The following is a 21,247-nucleotide window of genomic DNA, read 5'->3' on the forward strand; positions in this document are numbered from 1 at the left end:
AAAAATGACTAACAGATGAGGCAGCTGTGCTGTGAGGCACCACGATCAAAAGAAAACTGTCTTAACCCAAAGAAAACTGTCTTGACCTGATCACGTTTAAAGGGGGAAAAGGCAACATCTTCGGATTCCATTCAGATTTTTGTCCCTAGCATACTGACGAAAAAAGACAAGTAAAACTCTATAAAACCGATTCATCTGGATAAAATTCCCCTAGGAAAACAAAGAGGGAAACCCTATCCCTAGAACAGCAAAACTCACCACACCCTCTTTACGAGTATTCAACAATGACCTGAGATGAAAGCATTCTTCACCGTAGAAATATTACTTGAATTTACCTGTAATTGGTGTCTACCTTGAAATAAGACAATGGGGAGTGGGGGAGTGATAAGATGTAACTGAAAGGAATGCTGAACTGTAAGCTTAAATGGTTTCTTGAAAAGGATTTTAAGTGTAGTTCATACAAAAATACACTGTATATCTGGTCCAAGAGTTACGACCAGCAAGCAGCAGAAAATTTATGTTTGCTTTTAATCATGGATGCCACAGAACAAAAGTTTCCATTACAGGGTTTCGCTCGAGAATAACAGCACTCAAGCAACTTTCAATTACTATACTTCTTACTTGTCATAAAGCAGAAAGCACATGTTTGAGATTTCACTGGAAGTTAGAACAGCAGTTTCTGAAAACCTCATAAAAGGGAGGACTGATTTAGTCCTAGGATCTCGGCAGGACACCTGAAGTTCAATTTTGTCTCAGAACAAAAAGCACTAAAGCAGCCTGCAGGCTTTGCATAGGATGAAGGGGAGTTGGGGCCACTTCACTGGCTGATCTAAAAAAAGCCAAATCATTAAAGGGCCCTTAGAAACCACCACCACCACCACCACCACCTCAGAAAGGCAGCAGCAGCAAAGAAGTTCTGGCTCTCCTGTCTTCCAGGCAACAGCAAATGCTTTCAGCAGTTAAACTACTTCTATCTTATTTCAGGGTCTTCTATGCATATCTAGGGTGAATCCACACCAAAAACCATTTGTTGAAAAGAGAACTTTCAGCTCCCTCCTCTTCCACAGAGAATGTTTGATGTGAACATTTTGTAAGATACGATTTCACAAACAGAAAGGACCGAGTTGAATTTAAGGGACTTCAGCTGAGCTCTTTCATCCAACACTGTGACCCTAATCTAATAATTGGTTCTCTTGCTTCAATTCTCCAACTCGAATATACTTTGAAAAGTTAAAACGTTTAGTATCTACTGATTGCTAGTTGCTCGAAGATGTAATAGGCATGCATTTTGAGTTCCTTGGAAGAAAGATTCCTGAGAAACACAAACTATGAAACATAAAAGCACGGAATGATAGGTCTACAGATAGGAGACTATTTTAATGGCCTAAGATTTTTGACATTTCAAAGTCTTTTCCTGTTTTTGAGCACAGAATTACAGGGCAATGGAGTTACACATCCATTTGCTTGTTTAAGTGCCTTTTACAGCACTCGTTAAGAAACAAAAACAAAAACACCCACATACTGTGGACATATACAATTATACAATTAAGGCCTAACTCTAATAGTAAATATTAAAATCAAGCTACACAATAGTGAAAGCACACATTTCAACTTACACGATGTGGAAACTACCATGTGTTCAAGTTCCCAATCTAAAAGTCCCATGCCTGCTTTTCTGTGATCACAGAGTCTCAGCACCTAAGGAACTGATCATCTCCCCCCCTCTTTGGTTGGTTTCTGTCCTCAAAGAGCTTACAGTCTAATAATGAAACAAACACAGCCTAAGTGCTAGGGCATTTGCGCAGAAGATCTATGGAAGCCCACAGAATCATCCCACCTAGAGGACAAAGAGACAAGAAAACTTCTTAGGGAAACAGGGGAGCCAGGACTGAAGTTTAGAAGTGCCAAACTCAGCCAGCTGGGAGGGAAAAGAACACGGTGCAGGTGAGACAGGAGACAGGAGAATAGTCAGGGACCATGCTCTAGAATTTGGACTTGACCCCAAAAGCTATGAAGAACAACTACAGAATTCTTAGGTAGGAGAATGATATGATCAAAGTTGTGATTTTGGACTTGACCATTCCAGAAACAGTCTAGAGCAGCGCTGCTCAAGGCTCAAGGTAGGTTTGCAACCCAGTGCTTTCCCATAAGTTGCTACTGGCCCCAAACAAGGTAAGTACAGAAATTGAGAATGAGTACTCAGCAGTTTGACATTGCAGCAACAACCAAGCCTGTGATCAACAGGCTCCTCTTGTTGAAAAGGACAGAGACCAGCCTGTGTGAGGTCAACTTAGCGGGGAGTTGCATGTGATTCAACCTCAACAGGAGTCATGCTTAGTAAGGCCACTTGCATTGGTGTGTGACAGATTGGAAATTAACAAAATAAAATAAAACTGATCATTGATTACAGGCAGCTTGAGAAGATGGTCTGAGAACCATTCCAGGCATCAAGACTGGAAGCAAAGAGCCCCAGGAGAAGCTGCTGGTGGTACACAGTCGTCCAGATGAAACCTCAACTCAAGCCGTGATGATAGGGATGGCAAGAATTGTTCAGAGTTGAGATGTATTAAGGGAATCACATCAGCAAGACTCTGTGGATGTGAGGGGTGCCAGAGAAGCAAGGATGACTCTTGAGACTTCAGAACTCTTACTTCTCTTTTTTAAATTTTTTTTATTTTATCAGTTTTTAAAAAAAAATTTTTAAGTTTATTTCAAGAGAGAGAGAGAGAGAGAGAGAAACAGAGCACATGAGCAAGGGAGGGGAAGAGAGAGGCAGAGAGAATCCCAAGCAAACTCCATGCTGTCAGCACAGAACCCAATGTGGGGCCTGAACTCGAATTGTGAGATCATGACCTGAGCCGAAGTCAGGAACTCAACGCTTAACCAGCTGAGCCACCCGGCACCCCATCCCCCTTTTTTTTTTTAATTTGAGAGAGAGAGCAAGTGGGGGTAGAGGCAGAGAGAAAGGGAGAGAATCCTAAGCAGGCTCTACACCATCAGCTTTAATTTTTTTTTTTTTTTTGGAATGTTTATTTATTTTTGAGAGAGAGAGAGAGAGAGAGTCAGAGTGCGAGCCGGGGAGGGGCAGAGAGAGAGGCAGACACAGAATCTGAAGCAGGCTCCAGGCTCTGAACTGTCAACACAGAGCCCAACATGGGGCTTGAACCCTCGAACCACAAGATCATGATTTGAGCTAAAGTCGAACGCTTAACCGACCAAACCACCCAGGCGCCCCAACTCTTACTTCTTTTTAAAATAACAGCCAGATATAAAGCAACAGTATGCAAGAACCTCATGAGAGCCAGGATCAGCAAAAAGATTCCAAATTCATAGCCATTTTCTTCAAGTGCCTTTGAATAAGTATCATGGTAAATTAATAAAATACAGAAAAGTAAGCACTCTGGTGGTTAACACTGAGCACCGCTGGGAATTGAGAACGCAAAGAGAAGAAAACATCCTATGCCAAGCCTATGCTCTCCCGCTTGAAAGGAAATCATCCCTCGAGGAGCCTGGTCTATTCAGATTGGGGCTAGAGTCCTAGAGCCCCAAGCCTTATCAAAAATAAAAATAAAAAAGACCCCCTCCACCTCCCATACACAGAGCAACCTATTCAGTCCCCACCCCAGCTGTGTATCACACAAAGCCTCCTTTTTCAAATTTGTGCAGATACTAAAACAAGGCCTCAAAACCAAAAGGAAGAGTGACAAAAAGAGGGTGGGGGAGGGGGAGAAAAGAGGGTAAATGAAATCAATGACCCTAACCTCAAAACCCACAGCTTTCCTCTGTGCTCTGGTGCACATCCCAACCTCTATCAATCAGCAAGAGCTGTGAACAGCTAGCCAGCAGGCCTGAGTCCCTAACTGGAGGCCTGAATCGTAAGGCGCAGTGGCTACAAGTCTGGGCAAACCTATCCTACAGCATTCCAGAGCTAGGAAGGGAGGTGGCCGTGTTAGAGGGTGTGTTAGAGTCTCCACTGCTCCAGAGAGCAGGCACCATCCCTTTCCCAAGCTGAAAGAGCAGCAGCCCTACAACCTTCACGCTGCCCGGATTTAAAAGGGCAGGATCAGCGACAGACGCGCCTAATAGCTCTGGCAAACCGCAGAACCAGCACCAAGTGCGTAATTAATCTCTCTCAAGAAGGGTGCCTCATCATCTTAAAGTTGTTACCCTTTATCCCGTCTGGGCCTCATTGACCTGATGTCTCAAGTTTCACTGGCAAATATGAGTATGGAGCTCAGTAAATCTCAGGACTACCAGTTCTTTAAGGAACAGTTTTGTTTTGTTTTTAAGTTTGTTTATTTATTTATTTTGAAAGAGAGAGCAGGGGAGGAGCAGAGAGAGAGAGAGAGAGAGAAAATCCCAAGCAGGATCCACACTATCAGCACAGAGACAGACACAGGGTTCAACCCCATGAACTGTGAGATCATGACCTGAGCCGGAATCAAGAGTTGGACACTTAATAAGCCACCCAGGAACCCCAAGAATAGTATTTTCTAAATATTCATTTGCTTTCATTGCTTCATTCTTCCAGGTCTTTCTCCTCAATTATAATCTCTTCTAGGGCAATTCTTTCAACTCCTTCACCATACCCCCCTGTACACTTAGAAGTCATTTGTTTGAAAAGTTAAAAAATATACCTTGTAACCGCAATTCTGTAATGTGATATATTCCAAAGTCTCAGGAGATGAAAGAATTACTAGATTTCATGAGAATTTTTTAACGATAGCTAGCACTTAGTGAGCACATACTATCTGCCAGGCAGATGCTATTGTCATCTCATTTTACAGATAAGGAAACCTGTGGCACAGACACGTAGGGTAACTTTCACAAGGTCGCACAGCTATCAAATGACAGAGCCAGGATCTGAACTCAGGCAGGTGGACATCAGTCCCTATTTTTACCTACTATATACTAGACGTCTTCATTATGCCGAGAAAAATGAAAGATTAAAAAGCACATTACAAATAATGGAGCAAGGAAAAAGCCTCTCAAGGAAAATTGCTTTTATTACTTTAATTGGACTGTTGTCTTTTATTAGACAGATCCAAGTCCTGGAAACAAAGTGAACAGAGGGAGCCTGTCCTGGCTGATCCAGGCTCCTTTTGCACAAGGCAGAAAACCCCATCTTCAAAGCTGTGCTTTTTCCGCTATCTTTTAGCACCATGAAAGTGATCTGTCAGTGTCCTAGAAGTTATTCTCTTAGTGGTCAGGGTATCGACATTTGAGGGAAGATGAGCTGGGAGAGACGGAGCTATAAAACTGCTTGGGTTGGAGGGCGGGGGGGAAGCGCCTGGGTGGCTCAGTCAGTTTAGGCATCCAATTCGGCGCAGATCATGATCTCACAGCTTGTGAGTTCAGGCCCCGTGTCGGGCTCTGTGCTGACAGCTCAGAGCCTGGAGCCTGCTTCAGATTCTGTGCCCCCCTCTCTCTCTGCCCCTCCCTGGCTCACACTCTGTCTCTTTGTCTCTCTCTCAAAGATAAAAAAGATTGCCTGGGTTGGTACCAAACCTTGCCCCATTCCAAAGAGCCAAAGGGATTCCAGTGAATTCTAGGCCACACCTCTGATTTAGTCTGAACCAAAAGAACCACCCAGAGCAAACAACCCAGACAGGGAAACAGGAAGATTCCCCTTCCCCTGACTGGAGCAGGCAGACCGGAGCAGGTAGACTGGACCAGAGCCTCCTGACTGCCACTCATCGGCCCCCAACTTTCTCTTTTCCTTTCTGTCTGGCAGGAAGGTCTAGGGCCAAGCCAGACCCCAGCAAACCTGTCTAAGACCAGTGGTCCTGCACCATTTGATGTCAGTGCACCCACACTGACCAAATGTATTCCATCAGGTATCCAGCCCAGGCAAAATGAAGTCCAGTGGCTTTAAAACCAAACTCCGTGCTGCCCTCTCTGATGCCGAAGCAGAAGATCCTGGGGATCCACTCTCCTGTTCGGCCAGCAAAGTAACTTATCCCCACCTGAAGAACACAGCAAATTCCCAAAGTCCAAATCATCACCACTTTCCAACTATTCATTTCATTCTCTCTCTCCGGAAATCTGAAAAATGTCTCCCAACAAAAGGAAAAGCAAACCTACTTATTAAAACAAGTCCAACTGCCTTGACTTCAAGATTATAGGTTTCCTGACAAAACTGCTCTTATAAAGGCAGTCAAAGTTCTATTATCATTTAATTACAATTTCTATACAGCTATTTATATGTGTGTGCTTGGAAGCCAAAAAAATGAAGCTTCAGTTATTTTTGCAGCTACCACAAAAGCAAGCAGAAACAGGACAACCTTCCATAAAGCTTTTTTTTTGTTGTTTAAAGATGCTAGAGTCCTTTTATTTGCTGTTTTCTCACAGCTTCAGTCAAGGTGAGCAGACCCAGGCAAAATGCAAGCCTAACATATATGGTCATCCCCAGACTTTCTTACTACATAAAGGGGAAATTAATAAAAGAAGAAAAAAATACCACACAGCATTTTCTTTCCCCACCATAATCTTTCAATTTTCTTTAGAGAAATGCCAGCCAATAACTAATTAGAACCATATCCTTTGTTATCCCAGTGGGAAGAAGTATATGAATGGTTTGAAGGAACAAATGTTAACGAGAACTTTAAAAAACTTAGTAATCTGGAACTCTGGTTTGCCCTTCAGTGTAAAACAAAATTCTATTCTTTGAAACTATTATAGTTGGCGAAACAACATGGACAGGGGCCATCAGCAAAAAGGTAAGCGTTCACCGCTCAGCACCCTGAACCGGGGATGCCCTAGGCTTTTCCCTGTTTTTATCACGAAACTGCCATTACAAGCTCACAGACTTCTAAGCATCTCAGTTTCAAACAGAGAGGCAAAAACTCAACCTTACAAAAAAGGGAATTGTTTACTTTCTTTGGTTTCAAGGGAGAAAATAATTCCTTTCAGAGGGAGTACATAGCTGTTGTCATTTCTGAAAACATGTTTTCCATAAAAAACACAGCTGGAGTCTTTTTACCTGGCATATCACTACGGATGGTTTCCGGGATCAGACAGACCTTGAGTTGCCTATTCATGAACATCCAGGAGTAGAAACTACCTCTTCAAAAACTGGATTTGTTTTACACAACAAAGTGAACCAGAGGATGTGAGACAGAAAAACTCCGAGCGAAAAATAAATGTTTAAGATGCTATGCACCATGGTTTGGGCATGTTCAGCATTCTGAACTGTATTTTCAAAAGGGGGTCTGCCCTGTGTCATCCAGACTCTCATCCTGGTGGAATCGGCAGGTCCAGACTAGGGCCACTTTTTGTGTGTGTGTGCAGGGGACTAGCCCCGGCAGAGAGAACCAGGCATGGCATATAGCATATGAAATAGTCTCCTTTTGCAAGAAAAAACTTTAAGTATTTGGAAAACATCGCAATCTGCTCCATGTTTTTACCATCCAGCAAATTTACTTCCTCCACTGTGAAAAAAAACAACAGGCCTCAGGTCTGTAAGTTTCCCATCATGTTCGCATGAGCTAGAAATCATGTGTATTGCCCAATAAGGACGTTATTTTACACATACTGGTATATACAATAGAAACTTGCCATAACAATAAAAATATTTTTTGGTAAATCACCTTCTGAATAATATTTCTCCCCAAAAGGATCATAAAAACAACCACCAAGGAAAACAAAGAATTCCCATATTTTTAAAGCAAAAAAGGATTGGCCATTCATATTCATGCACTATCAAATATATAACCCAACTATGAGCAAGATCACCTAAAAAGTGGTTAAAATGCCAAGTTTTGCCTCTGTGTGGTTAGTGAGCTCATGTTTTTCCAATGTGAAGTTTACAAACTGTATTTGTTAAACTGTATTTCATGTTTTAAATCCTAAATCCGCACCTTACACTATTTGGAGATGATTTACTCGAGACATTTGGGGTCACAATATAAAGCCTTTTGGTCTTACTAAATCTAAATCATGCTTCTCAACAAGACTCTGCAGACATAAAAGAAACACATGGCATGCCGTTACCATCCTCCCCAGAGGCACGTCCACACCCCCAGAACAGCCCTTCTTCTCCTGTCCACTCCATAAACTAAGATTCTCCTCAGAAAGGGAAGGTGCAGGATTCACACGTTGCATCACGCATACAAATTAAGCAAGAACGCTCCAAAACTTTTCCTGCTTCGATTTATGACAAGATTTCCTGAATCCCTTTTATTAAAACAGACAGCTTCATCCAACAGATGCACTCAAAAACCCAAACTAATTTCAGCAGCAAAATGCTGGGAATGAGTAGTTGACAGCTAAGTATAAATTTCCCCAAAGCCTCGTTTTTCCAGTTAACCTAAGGGATCAGTTCAGCATTTAATTTCGAAGTGTGCCAAGACGACAGTGGCCCACCGACCAAGCAACTAAGACCTGCAAAGACGGGTCTGTTCCTGCGCCTGAGAGGCATCTGGGGAGGACTGCTGGACAGGCAGACAATGAAAAGCTCCCCGGTGGCCACTAGTCGAGCCCGCGGGGGCGGAGGGAGGCGGGAGGAGGGAGGAGGGAGGAGGGAGGAGGGAGAAGGGGAGAGGAGAGAGCGCCCTTCTCACCCAAAGCCACGGTCAGCGGCTGCCTCTCCGGGGCACGGGGCGGCCTGGCCTCGGAGTCCCGGGTCACGGGGGAAGGGGTCCCCTGAAAAGAAGATTCCTCTCAGAGAGAGGAAACTTCCTGGTTTGGGCATTATGGGTAGGGGGCGAGCGCCAACCCCCCACCACTACAGGTATCCGCCGGGAGTCTGGAGGCTGAGGGAAGGAAACAGCCCCTCCCCGCGCCCACGGCGGAGGTTGGGGGTCACGGGGTCGGGACCCCCGGCGCAGCTGCCCACTAAGCAAGGCTCCCGACGCGTGGGGATCTGGCTCTTGGCTCCTCGGGACAGAAGCCTGGATCGGGGGCCTGGGGGTGTCAAACTTCCCCCACGGGCGCGGCCTGGCACCCGCACCGAGGAGTTGCCGCGGGAGCCCCAACCCGGCGGGATCCTCGGACGGAGGCGGGCATAGACAGAGGAAGGCGACACTAAGGGACACGAGGGGAAGCGTGTGCAAAGATACAGGAGCGGGGCCGAGGGGCCGCGTGTTGCGGGTGGGGCCGGCGAACACCCCGCTTCCCCGAACGCGCGGGCTGCGCACCGAGGCCAGGGGCGCCAACGAGGCCCGCGCAGCTCACCTTCCTGTGCTTCTCCTTGTAGGGCAGCGCCAGCCACGGCATGTCCCGCACGAAGTCCTGCCACTGCCGCTGGTCCTGGTCCGAGGACACGAAGACGATCTCCAGGCGGCGCAGCGGCTCGGGCTCCGCGGCCGCCCCGGCCCCCGGCCCCGGCCCGGCCCCGGCCCCCGGCCCGGCCGCGGCGTCCCCCCTCAGGCGGCCGTAGAAGGCGGCCAGACTGCCGCTGAGCTGCGCGCAGGGGGCGCTCAGGCTGCAGCCGAAGTAGAGCCCGAGCAGCGAGATGCCGCGGGAGCCCAGCGAGTGCACGTCCACCTCCTCGCCGCCGCCCGTCACCAGCTTCTCGCCGAGCAGCTCCTCCAGGAAGCCCGACATCCTGGCCCACCGCAGCCCGGGCACGCGGGCGGGCAGGCGGCTGCAACCCCGCTCCCTCGGTCCTCGCGGCGGGCGGAGGCAGCGGCGGCGGCAGCGGCGGCGGCGGCGGCTGAGGCGGGCGGCGGGCGAGGGGCAGAAGAGAGCCCCGCCCACCAGGGCCCGCCCCTTGCCCGCCCCTCCGACCCGCCCCCGACCCGCCCCCTCCGTGGCTGTCCCGGGCCGCGCTCTGGGCCCTAATCTGCTGCAGCTGGCGATCCCGCGCAGGCTTCCACCGCGTGGCCGAATTGCTCGGGAAAGAGCCCTAGCGAGAAGGCTGGCCGGAAACGCCCCACTCTGAGGGCATGCCCGAGGCTAAGTGCAGAAAGGAGAGGGGTCACCGAGCCGGCCTCTCTGAGGCTGCAGTCGGTGCGGAGCTGGACTGGTCCCCCACCCTCCGAACTCTCAGTTCTCTCTGGACTTCTCCAAACATTCCCATAGTCCCCCTACCCGAGTGCTCTCTCTCTCTCTCTTTCCCTGCGCAAGGCCTAACCGGCCATTTCGTACCCCATCTCGGAATGCTTACAAGTACTTAGCATCTATACACAATCACCATTTCATCAGGCTGGGGCTTGCTAGCACTTATTTCTCTATCGTGTGTTTTGTGTATGTTTCGTCTACCTTAAGAGGACTGGAGGACGCCACCTCTTGCATTTCTCGGGTAGCTAGGCACACATGAGGGAGTCCTTGAGACTGGCGAGTGGCTCGTGGGTCGCGCTGTGGGAGTTCAGTCCACAGGTCGCAGTGAGTGGCTCTCTTCCATCTCCGCAAGTGTATGAAACAGATGCCGCAGCAGCTTTAAATCCATGCTGGCTGCACTCCTGAATCGGTTCTATACTTTCTATCAAGTCTGTTGATAGTTAAGACAAATTCTAGGAATTATTTATTTATTTATTTATTGCCAGCTGGCAAGATGCTACCCTATGCTTGGATTGAACAGGTGGTCTGTGGCAAGCCTTCCCGCCCCCCCCATACACACGAAAAAATAAAATGCATACCGTGCCAACCTGCAATAGAAGAGGACCTTCAGTTGTGTGTGTGCTCAGCTACCAGCAACCCAGTGAAAGGAAAAGACGCCCCTCTCACCGCCCTCCACCCTGCCTTTGGAAGTTATTTCTTGGGCATCTAGCGCCATCTAATGGAAAGAGTGAAAAAATGAGATATGCCAGAGCCCAGTATGTGAAGAGATACTGGCAGGCAAGCAAAGTATTTCTACTTTATAGCGGCTTTCCACCCACACAAACATACAGACACACACACACATCATAGCACACTTTACAAGAGTTAATTTAAACCTCAATGTCATCGCAAGATTTTGGCACAAATTTTCATGCCTAAGGTTCTCAATTTGTCTAGGCTAGAACAAGGAATTGTCGTTTTTCAGCTCAGTGAAATGTTAACCACACAAACTGATGAAAGAGGTGGAGGTGGGAGCCTAGAGTGGATTGGCAATCCTGAAACTTACACCTGCTTTCTTAGTATCCACCTAATATATCTGCTCACTTCATAAGAATGATCTGTGGATTGAAGACTGCCTTTAAACAAGCAAGATTCCTATCACAAAAAGGAAATTCTGAGTTAAGTCTTAAAGTGTCATGCCAAAATTCTGTGCCACTGCAGGGGCAGACTTACAATAAAACACAAAGGAAACATCACTTTTTACTGAAAATATATTAAAGCTATGAACATAACAGACATTAAGTTATTAGATATCTTTAAAAATCCTGGGGGTGCCTGGGTGGCTCAGTCAGTTGGGCGTCCAACTTCAGCTCAGGTCATGATCTTGCAGTCTGTGAGTTCGAGCCCCACATTGGGCTCTGCACTGACAGCTCAGAGTCTGGAGCCTGCTTCAGATTCTGTCTCCATCTTTCTCTGCCCCTCCCCTGGTCTCACTGTGTGTGTGTGTGTGTGTGTCTCAAAAATAAAATAAAAACATTAAAAAAAATTTTTTTTAATCCTGAAAGGAGGGGCACCTGGGTGGCTCAGTCGGTTAAGCGTCCAACTTCGGCTCAGGTCAGGATCTCATGGCTTGTGAGTTCAAGCCCTGCATCGGGCTCTGTGCTGACAGCTCAGAGCCTGGAACCTGCTTCAGATTCTGTGTCTCCTGTTCTCTCTGCCCTTCCCCTGCTCACACTCTGTTTGTCTGTCTGTCTCTCTCTCAAAAATAAACATTAAAAAATTTATTTTAATCCTGAAAGCAGGGGTGACTAGAAGGCTCAGTTGAGAGAACCTGAGACTTTTGATGTCAGTCAAGTCCCACGTTGGACATAGAGATTACTTTTTAAAAAGGGAAAAATCCTGAAAGTCATATTTGAAATACCCATCAGTGGATCAAATTAGGCACCACTGAAATCACGTGAGACAGATAGATCCTACGTTCTGACATTTTCAAATGAACACTGAAGAGATGTAAAAGGACTACAAATAAGCATTTATATCCTATGGAAGCAAAGGTGTGGAGGTAGGTGAAGTGGGAATTCGGGGGATCACAAAGTTGGGAAAAGAGTGAAGTCATTATTAGCATACTTAACTTAGGTCCACTAGGTGCAAGTCTGATATAAAGAGGCAGCTTGTTCAGCCTTTTACTTTTATTATTTCATAGCACTTTCCACTGGAGTATATCCAAACCAGCATCTGGCACCTGGGAAAGTGAGAGTTTGAGCATACTGCACATGAAATATAAATAAAATTTAGAGAATTGTTGGTGCAGCAGGCCTTGGTTAGAAGCCAAATATCACAGCTGCCTTTTAAAGGGGTGTGGAAAGAGGGGATTTGCAATGGAAATGATTCCAAAATCATAATTCTAGTGGGTGTTTGTTACAAGAAGAAGCCCAAGGAGACTCATTTGGCTTCCTGTAAAGAATAGCCAACATCCTTTGACTTGTGAAAAGCACTCTCTCTACTTATGCAGTTCAAGAGACCCACTTAAAGATAATGTCCCTACTGGTACTTAGCTAGTCATATTATATGAGTTGACTGGCTATTCTGAAAATTATTATTGTATTAAAATATGTATTAGGGAACCACAACGTGCCTGCCTAACATTGTATGGAACATACACATTTACAGAATTTCCCTTTTGAGAAATTGCATTCTAAGGCACATGATGCCATACAAAACATGTACTGACATATATGTGTTATACACACACACACATCTATGTACACACATACATGTCACCTTTAAGATTCATCAAGACCACGTTCCTTGATCTTCGGGTCTAGTAGCATATGTGCACAAAGATGTATGTGGACAGATATTTACTGATCCACTGGTGAAATCAGAAAAAAAAACTGGAAACCTGGAAAGAGCTTAACTGTGCAGCAACAAAAATGATTAAATCATAGCACATTCATTATTTGAACTACAATCTGGTCATTGAAAAGGATTAAGGAAAACTCAATGTATGCTGTATTAGTCCATATTATCCAGAGAAATAGAACCAATATATACAGTGATTATATTATAAGGAATTGGTTCACATGATTAGGGAGGCTGAGAAGTCCATATCTGCACTCCGCAAGCTGGACCCAGGAGAGTTGATAGCAGAGTTCCAGTTTGACTCCAGAGGCCTGAGAACTAGGAGAGCTGAGGGTGTGAGTTCTAGTCTGAGCCCAAAGGTGGAGAAGACTTGTGTCCCAGCGTGAAGACAGGCAGAGAGAACAAATTCTCCCTTACCTCACTTTTTTATTCTGTCAGGCCTTCATCCAATTAAACAAGACACACATGGGGGAGGACAATCTCCTGATTCGCATGTAAATCTCGTCCAGACACACCCTCACAGACACATCCATAATGGTGTTTAACCAAATATCTGGGTACCCGCATCCCAGTCAAGTTGATACATAAAATCAAACATCACAAGTCAACCCTTTGTCAACCTGGCACCCATAAGCGTCTCCTTAAACCATGTTTACTCTTCAAAGAAGACAATGACAAGATCATAATTCCACCTAACATGATACAAATATCCTGTGTATAAATAAAAACACACTAACCTCTTCCCCATAAGAGGTAAAGTTCTTGAGTGACGGACATTTACTCCTCTCCTTATCTAGTAACTTGAATACAATAATTTTAAATTAACAATACTTAAATATATCTTTTTTTTAAATGCTTATTTATATTTGAAAGAGAGAAAGAGAGAGGGCATGAGTGGAGGAGGGGCAGAGAGAGGAGACACAGAGCCTGAAGCAGGATCCAGGCCGTGAGCTGTCACCACAGAGCCTGACTCAGGGCTCAAACTCATGAACCATGAGATCATGACCTGAGCCGAAGTCGGACGCTCAACCGACTGAGCCACCCAGGCGCCCTAATACTTAAACACAGCTTATGTTACATTATAAGTGAATAAGAGAGGTAATAAATAAAGATGTTTGCCAAACATATATGTATCCACACATATTTATAACAATATAAGATAATGACAATCAAGTGGACACATAAAATTAACCATCACATACACTAACATGAAATATCTCTAAAAATGTAGCATGAGAGAAAGTAAGGTGCACACTAGGTAGGAAATATGAAGCTACCACCCACAGATTTTTAAGTGGAGAAAAAATACACATATGCACACACAAATATGCTTATATGTGGATGAAATACATCTGGAAAGACATTTAAGAAATAGTAACAGGTTGCTTGGGGAAGGAAATTGAAGGACTGGAAATAGGTGTGAGAAAAATCCAGAGGGTTATTATTTTAAGCCCAAGAAAAAAAACTTTTTAAATTTTCAAATAAGGACTTATTCAAAAGATAAGATACTAGGGCCACCTGGGTGGTTCAGCTGGTTAAGCATTCGACTTCAGCTCAGGTCATGATCTCACGGTTTGTGGGTTGAAGCCCTGCCTGGTGCTCTCTGCTGTCAGTGTAGAGAGCCTGCTTAGGATCTTCTGTCTCCCTCTCTCTCTGCTCCTCTCCTGGTCTCTCTCTCTCTCTTTCTCAAAAATAAAGAAAAAATTTTTAAAAAAAGGTAAGATACTATAAGTGGAGAAAAAAATATGAAAGTACATCAGGACAGGGGCGCCTGGGTGGCTTAGTTGGTTGGGTAGCCGACTCGACTTTGGCTCTGGTCAGGATCTCACAGTTCATGGGTTTGAGCCCCGCATCGGGCTCTGCACTGACAGCAAGGAGCCTGCATGGGATTTTCTCTCTCCCTTTCTCCCTGCTCCTCCCCTGCTCATTCTCTCTCTTTCTCTCAAAATAAATAAATAAACTTAAATACACACACACACACACACACACACACACACACACACACACACACAAATAAAGCACATCAGGACATCTCAGAATGAAAGAGAAAAAAGGTCTTATACCAAAAAAAGGTATAAGCGGGGGAGGGGCAGAGAGAGAGGGAGACACAGAATCCGAAGCAGGCTCCAGGCTCTAAGCTGTCAGCACAGAGCCCGATGTAGGGCTTGAACCCACAAACTGTGAGATCATGACCTAAGCCGAAGTCAGACACTTAACCACTGAGCCACCCAGGCGCCCCTAATTGTGAGTTTCCTTTAAAAGATTTCACCTGTAGATGAATGCTGTATCACAGCTTTTACATGTTTTATCTGTCCCTTTTAAAAAAGGCTGGTCTTTTGGGAGCCTGGGTGGCTCAGTTGGGTAAGCATCTGACTTCGGCTCAGGTCATGATCTCGCACCAACTTCGTAGGTAACTTCGGGAAGTCACCATTATTGTTCTTTTCACTGTTCATTTCATCTCCCAGCAAAGCAGGAGGAGGCCTCTAGTTTCTGAAGCCTCCTAACGCTTTCCTGAGTTGGAAGCGTAAGGTGCTAGAAAAACATTATGCACATTTCCATCGTTTCCAATACTTTTCAGATTAAGCCAGGATCACAACTTGGCATCACTGTGACCCTAGCGCAGACACCGCAAAGTGGATGGTTCATTAACCGAGTCTGAAGTAGGTCCTAGCAATCCACCAGACTGCCAGATTGTTTGCCAGATCTCCAATAGCTTTGTGTAAGCAAAGCCAAAGCAACAGCACAAGAGATGGTAAGCAAATCTGGATTGCTGGGTATGAGCAAGTAAAACCTCCAAACAATTACGCTGTGGGAGAAATTTGTTCCAGAGCATTAAGACCACCCACCAGAATCAGGCTACGGTCTAAGGATCTCTCACTGGAAACAGCACAGGATGCCTTTGCTCTTACCATAGCTATTGTAGGTCATAGGGAAAAGGCAAAAAGAATTAAGAAATAATAATAACAAATATTTTCTAACAGTTGTCCTTGACTGAGTAGAGGGCACAAGTCAAAGAAATGACACACAGTCAAAAAGTCCAAACTCATCTCTCAAACACTACAGATCACAAATTATTAAGAATGATTCTGAGCCATCACTTCTAGATCCAAAAGAGGTATGGAAAGCAGACAATTGGGAATGGAAATGTTCCAATGAGAGCAAACGTGGACTGAAGCCTATTTGTCTTCTTGGGCACAAGCTATAAAAGCAACATTTTGAGTTTAGATTTTATCCTGGCATGGAGAATTCTGAGCAGGGAATTAATCACGGTTCTGTGCTCAGAGATCACTCTGGATGCTTTGGAGGACAGCAAGGTAGTAGATATGAAGAACAACTAAAATTCTATTAAACGAAACCGACTAGAGCCCAAAATATGGCCGTGGCAATGGATATAAAAAAAAGGGGTGCTTGGGGCGCCTGGGTGGCTTGGTTGGTTCAGCATCTGACTTTGGCTCAGGTCATGTTCTCACAGTTCATGGGTTTGAGCCCTGCGTCATGACAGCTAAAAGCCTGGAGCCTGCTTTGGATTTCGTGTGTCCCTCTCTCTGCCCCTACCCCACTCATGTTCTCTCTCTCTCTCAAAAATAAAGAAGCATTAAAAAAAAATTTTTTTTAAAGAAGGGATGGATTTGAAAAACAGTCAGATGGTACCTAGGGGATGCAGCATGCAAAGAGTTTAATCCTAATTAAATTCATGGAATCGCCATTTCACCTAGATGGGAAACTCAGTAAGACCACATTTGGGGAGGAAAATAAATTCTAATTTAGATCCACCTGAACCCAGTAGTCCCATAGAAGCTTCCACCTGTGGATGCCTAATAAAAGCCACACACACACTTAGGTGAGCTCTCTGGTCTGTCTCTCAGATCTGCTCCCCTGGCATCAGAGACCCTGATTTGGGATCCAACTCCACCCCCCCCCCCCAACTGCTCCCCTGATAGGTTCAGGCTCTTCTGTGCTTTCTGAGGCCTCCTACTTGGCTTCTGCTCCCAGTTCATGGGCAAGAGTGTTTCCTGCCAACCCCCACACTGGTGCTGCCTCCTGAGACCTCAGAGAGCCCCCACCCCTGGGCCAAAGCCCCTTCTCCTGGGTAGGGGTGGAGGGATGGAAGTTCTTCTCTAAAGCCCAGGTTGGCCTCCGCATCCTGAATCCCAGACCTGCTTCCAATCCTACAAACTCTTCTTGACCTACACCTGAACAATCCATTTATTTATTTAATTTTTTAAGAAGTTTATTTATTTTGAGAGAGACAGCACAATGGGGGAGGGGCAGAGAGAGAGGGGAGGGAGAGAATCCCAAGCAGGCTCTGCACTGTCAGCGCAGAGTCGTACACGGGGCTCAAACTCACGAAACAGTGAGATCATGACCCGAGCCAAAACTAGGAGTCAGACACTTAACTGAATGAGCCACCCAGGTGCCCCCTGAGCAAGCCCATCTTATTCTTTAGTCTGATTGGAGGCCTGCCTGCCAGTGTTCCTTATAGATCAACAGTGCTCTCGAGTGGCAGGTGATCGATCAGCTGTCCAGGGGTTATAACGAATAATACAGAAGTGCGCTTGCCCTGTGCCCTGGCGCCAGCAAAGCCGCACCCTGTGCTCCTCCCAGAAAAGCTCATTCTCAACCCAGAGGACCTCCAGCCTTTCTCCTTTGGCCATGAAAGTAGTATCAGGACATGGGGCTGTGCACTGCCCCAGCCCTTCTTGCAACCCTTGATGAAAAATCATGTTGTGCAGCCTTCTGAACTGAATAGCCACTGCGTACTTAGGGGGGCCTTTTTTGACCCTCATCCTCTGAGAAGGTGCAGGTAGTCCCTGGTGCTACAGTACTGCCTTTGGACCAAAAGCAAGAAGTGTACTTAAAAGCCCCAGAGGAGGGGCGCCTGGGTGGCTTGGTCGGTTAAGCGTCCGACTTCGACTCAGGTCATGATCTCACGGTCCGTGGGTTCGAGCCCTGCGTCAGGCTCTGTGCTGACAGCTCGGAGCCTGGAGTCTGTTTCAGATTCTGTGTCTCCCTCTCTCTCTGCTCCTCCCCTGTTCATGCTCTGTCTCTCTCTGTCTCAAAAATAAACGTTAAAAAAAAAATTAAAAAAAAAAAAAAAAAGCCTCAGAGGAGCTCCTGGGCCACATCTTGTCCACACAAGGGGTCCAAAATGATACCAAACATGGTGTTACATTCATGGAAGTAAGAAGCCCTCTCTCTCTTTTATTATTATTAGTAATCTCTACATCCAACATGGGGTTCAAACTCACCACCCGGAAATCAAGAGCCACATACTCTACTGACTGAGCCAGCCAGGCGTCCCAGAGGCCCTCTCTTTCTAATCATCAGTCAGGATTTCCTGGAAATTTCCTACACATTACCAGCACTTCATGTCTTACTTTTCTGCCTTATTTTCCCTCATTTACCGGTTTCCTCAGAAATAGGAAGGTGTTCTTGGTTCCCAAAGCTTGCTTGTAGTGAGTGGTATGCTGGCAGATGTTGAACAATAATCACAGAAAAGCTTTGACTTACAACATTTACTGATTTCTATGGTGTAAATATTTCCATCATGGCCAACTTCAAGCCACCAACATGATGTCACTAATCACAAAGCTGAGAAGAAATGCCAGCAGGACACCCATTAAGGAGCATTTCTATTACACGGGTACAATAAGCATTAATAGCCTCAAGGGCACAGACGATAAGGCTGGTTCACAGGCTCCTCCAAGGCTTCCCAGGTGTGATCTGAAACCGGCCCCCACACAGGGAGCAGGGAGAGACTGAAGCAAGAGGCAGGCCACCAGGCTGCTGGGTGGAAAGTTTCATAAGCAAGGGAACGAGGCTAGTCATGGGAAGCCACGAGGTGCAGGTCTCCACGCCCACTCGCCACACTCACAAGTTGACACAGAGGCCTCACCTGGGTTCAGTCATGTATGCCGTCCAGTTGCTCTGAACACCACTGAACTACCTCAAGGCTGTGTCCTTGGAGCAGCCTCTGGGAGTGAGGGCGTCCAGCAGAACCCACATTCCAAAACCAGAGGAGGGGCTGAGGAGCCTCCGAGGGCCTGGATCCAGTTCACTGGTCATCAGCAGTCACGTTTTCTCCATGACCTCCCCCAACAAATAAGAAAGTGGAGTAAAATATTCAGGAAGTGAGGAGTTCTGAGTATATATTGCCTTTATTTTTAGTAGGATTTAATGGTAAGTGTATATAATTTAAAATAATGGCCATGCTTAGTGGTCCTGAGTGGCTCGGCCAGTTAAGTGTCTGACTCTTTGATTTCGGCTCAGGTCATGATCTCATGGTTTGTTAGCTTGAGCCCCTGCATCGGGCTCTGCGCTAACAGCGCAGAGGCTGCTGGGGATTCTCTCTCTCTCCCTCTCTCTCTGCTCCTCCCCTGCTCGTTCTCTCTCTCTCTCTCTCTCTCTCTCTCTAAATAAATAAATAAATAAATAAATAAATAAATAAGAACTATGGCCATGCTTAATAACCAGTTAAAAGAAATCCCAAAAATTCAATAATCAGTTCTTATGAACAAGCTGGAGGTGGCCCCGGCACCCCACTGCTGGTAACAGACTCTTCCGGAAATCCATGGCTGGGGCAAGGGTAAAGAGTAAGACCAAACTTTAAGAGGATGTCAAAAAAACTCAATAATCAAGAGAAATACTATTTTATTTTATTTATTAAACAAATAAATTTGTTTATTTATTTTTTACTTATTCATTTATTTAAGCAATCTGTATCCCTAACATGGGGCTCGAATTTACCACCTCGAGATCAAGCGTCACATGCTCTACCAACTGAGCCAGCCAGGTGCCCCAAGATAAATAATATTTTAATGCAATGTTTTAAAAACCAAAATTATGAAGAAAACAATCTATGATGAGCAATTTACCAAATTTTAAATAGAGGATCAGTGGGAACTTTGAGGGTGTGAGCCTGGAACCGGGGTGGTGGGGGGGGTTGTCCACCAAGTGAAGTCACCTATCTAATGCAGAAAAGAGAGTTCAACCTGGAAAGAGAGTCTTATTTTTTTTAATGTTTATTTATTTATTTTGAGAGAGAGAGCGAGCAGCGGAGGGGCAGACAGAGAGAATTCCAAGCAGGCTTTGCCCTGTCAGGGCAAAGCCCGGCTCGGAATTCAATCCCAGGAACTGTGAGATCATGACCTGAGTGGAAATCAAAAGTCAGGTGTTTAACTGACTGAGCCACCCAGGTGCCCCTGTTATCTCAAAGTTTTAGAACCTCAAGAGATAAGGATCACCAAAGAAAGTTTTTCAGAAGTCTAAACTTTATGCCATTAGTAATAAAGCAGTGATTATTATTCACAATCAAATTAGCTACACTGATTTTTCAGCCCTCCTCTAGAAATGTTTATGTTATTCTTTTTGCTTCAAAAGTCCAAACGGTAGAGAATTTATCCTGCCTCTCTTAGAGGAGTGGACAGAGGGAGGTTCCTCACAGGACATGGCTTGACCACTGCTTCCAAGAAGTGGAGTGATTTGATAATGTGCTTTTGAAAACCCACATGATTAGATAGAAACCATTTTTAATATAAATGATTTTCAATCACAACTTTATTTGAGATATTGAAAGGTATTACTATATATGTTAAATATCAAGTAACAAGGTAGCAAAATATCTTAGGATTTGGAGAAAAGTGTATGAACTTTACAAGAAAAAAACACCTTATGCTTTCGGGTGCTTTGGTGGCTTAGTTGGTTAAGCATTTGACCTTGGGTCAGGTCATGATTTCCTGGTTCATGAGTTCAAGTCCCGCATTGGGCTCTGTGCTGACAGCTTGGAGGCTGCTTCAGATTCTGTGTCTCCCTCTCTCTCTGCTCCTCCCCTGCTCACGTTCTGCCTGTCTCTCTCTCTCAAAAATAAACATTAAAAAAAAAACCACTTTGTCCTTTTGATCCTTTGCTTTCTTGTAACTTGAATGGATTCTCTTTAATTTTTTTTAGGTTTTAAAATTTTTTATTTTTTGAAAGTTAACATGCATAAAAGGAAACTGAATAACACAAGAAGCAAAGAACAAAGTCATCCATAATCACAAGCAGTTTACCAGCAGACTTCTAGGTCTTTAAATTTTTTTAATTTTTATTTATTTTTGATAGAGAGAGACAGAGTGTGATCAGGAGAAGGGCAGAGAGAGACAGAGATACAGAATCCAAAGCAGGCTCCAGGCTCTGAGCTGTCAGCACAGGGCCCAATGTGGGGCTTGAACTCATGAACCGTGAGATCATGACCTGAGCAGAAATCAAGAGTCGGATGCTTAACCGAATGAGCCACTCAGGCAACCCAGTCACTTCTTATTAATATCTTCTTCTTCCATGAGTTTCTCAGACACCATATTTCCATCCTCAGCTCCTAGAGATCCTTTGGCTTTGGAGGTCATGGGCCAAGGCCCTTTAAAAAGAA

At 45.3% G+C, this 21,247-nt stretch overlaps 1 protein-coding gene across 2 annotated transcripts in view; it reads right to left on the bottom strand.

Annotated features, from left to right (window-relative positions):
* NXN (nucleoredoxin) overlaps positions 1–9,630 on the bottom strand; it is a 159,309-nt gene extending 149,679 nt beyond the window's left edge. Inside the window, exon 1 of one of the 2 annotated variants that reach the window (XM_042967610.1) lies at positions 9,175–9,630. In XM_042967610.1, the coding sequence (XP_042823544.1) occupies positions 9,175–9,546 (372 nt within the window). In that variant the 5' untranslated portion in view covers positions 9,547–9,630. Of the gene's footprint in view, positions 1–8,561; positions 8,947–9,174 lie in introns of those variants that run through there. The other variant, XM_042967611.1, reaches the window with a different exon arrangement.
* Between the last annotated feature and the right edge of the window lie 11,617 nt (positions 9,631–21,247).

Source organism: Panthera tigris, chromosome E1 (assembly GCF_018350195.1).
Source record: "Panthera tigris isolate Pti1 chromosome E1, P.tigris_Pti1_mat1.1, whole genome shotgun sequence".
Taxonomy (NCBI): Eukaryota; Metazoa; Chordata; class Mammalia; order Carnivora; family Felidae; genus Panthera; species Panthera tigris.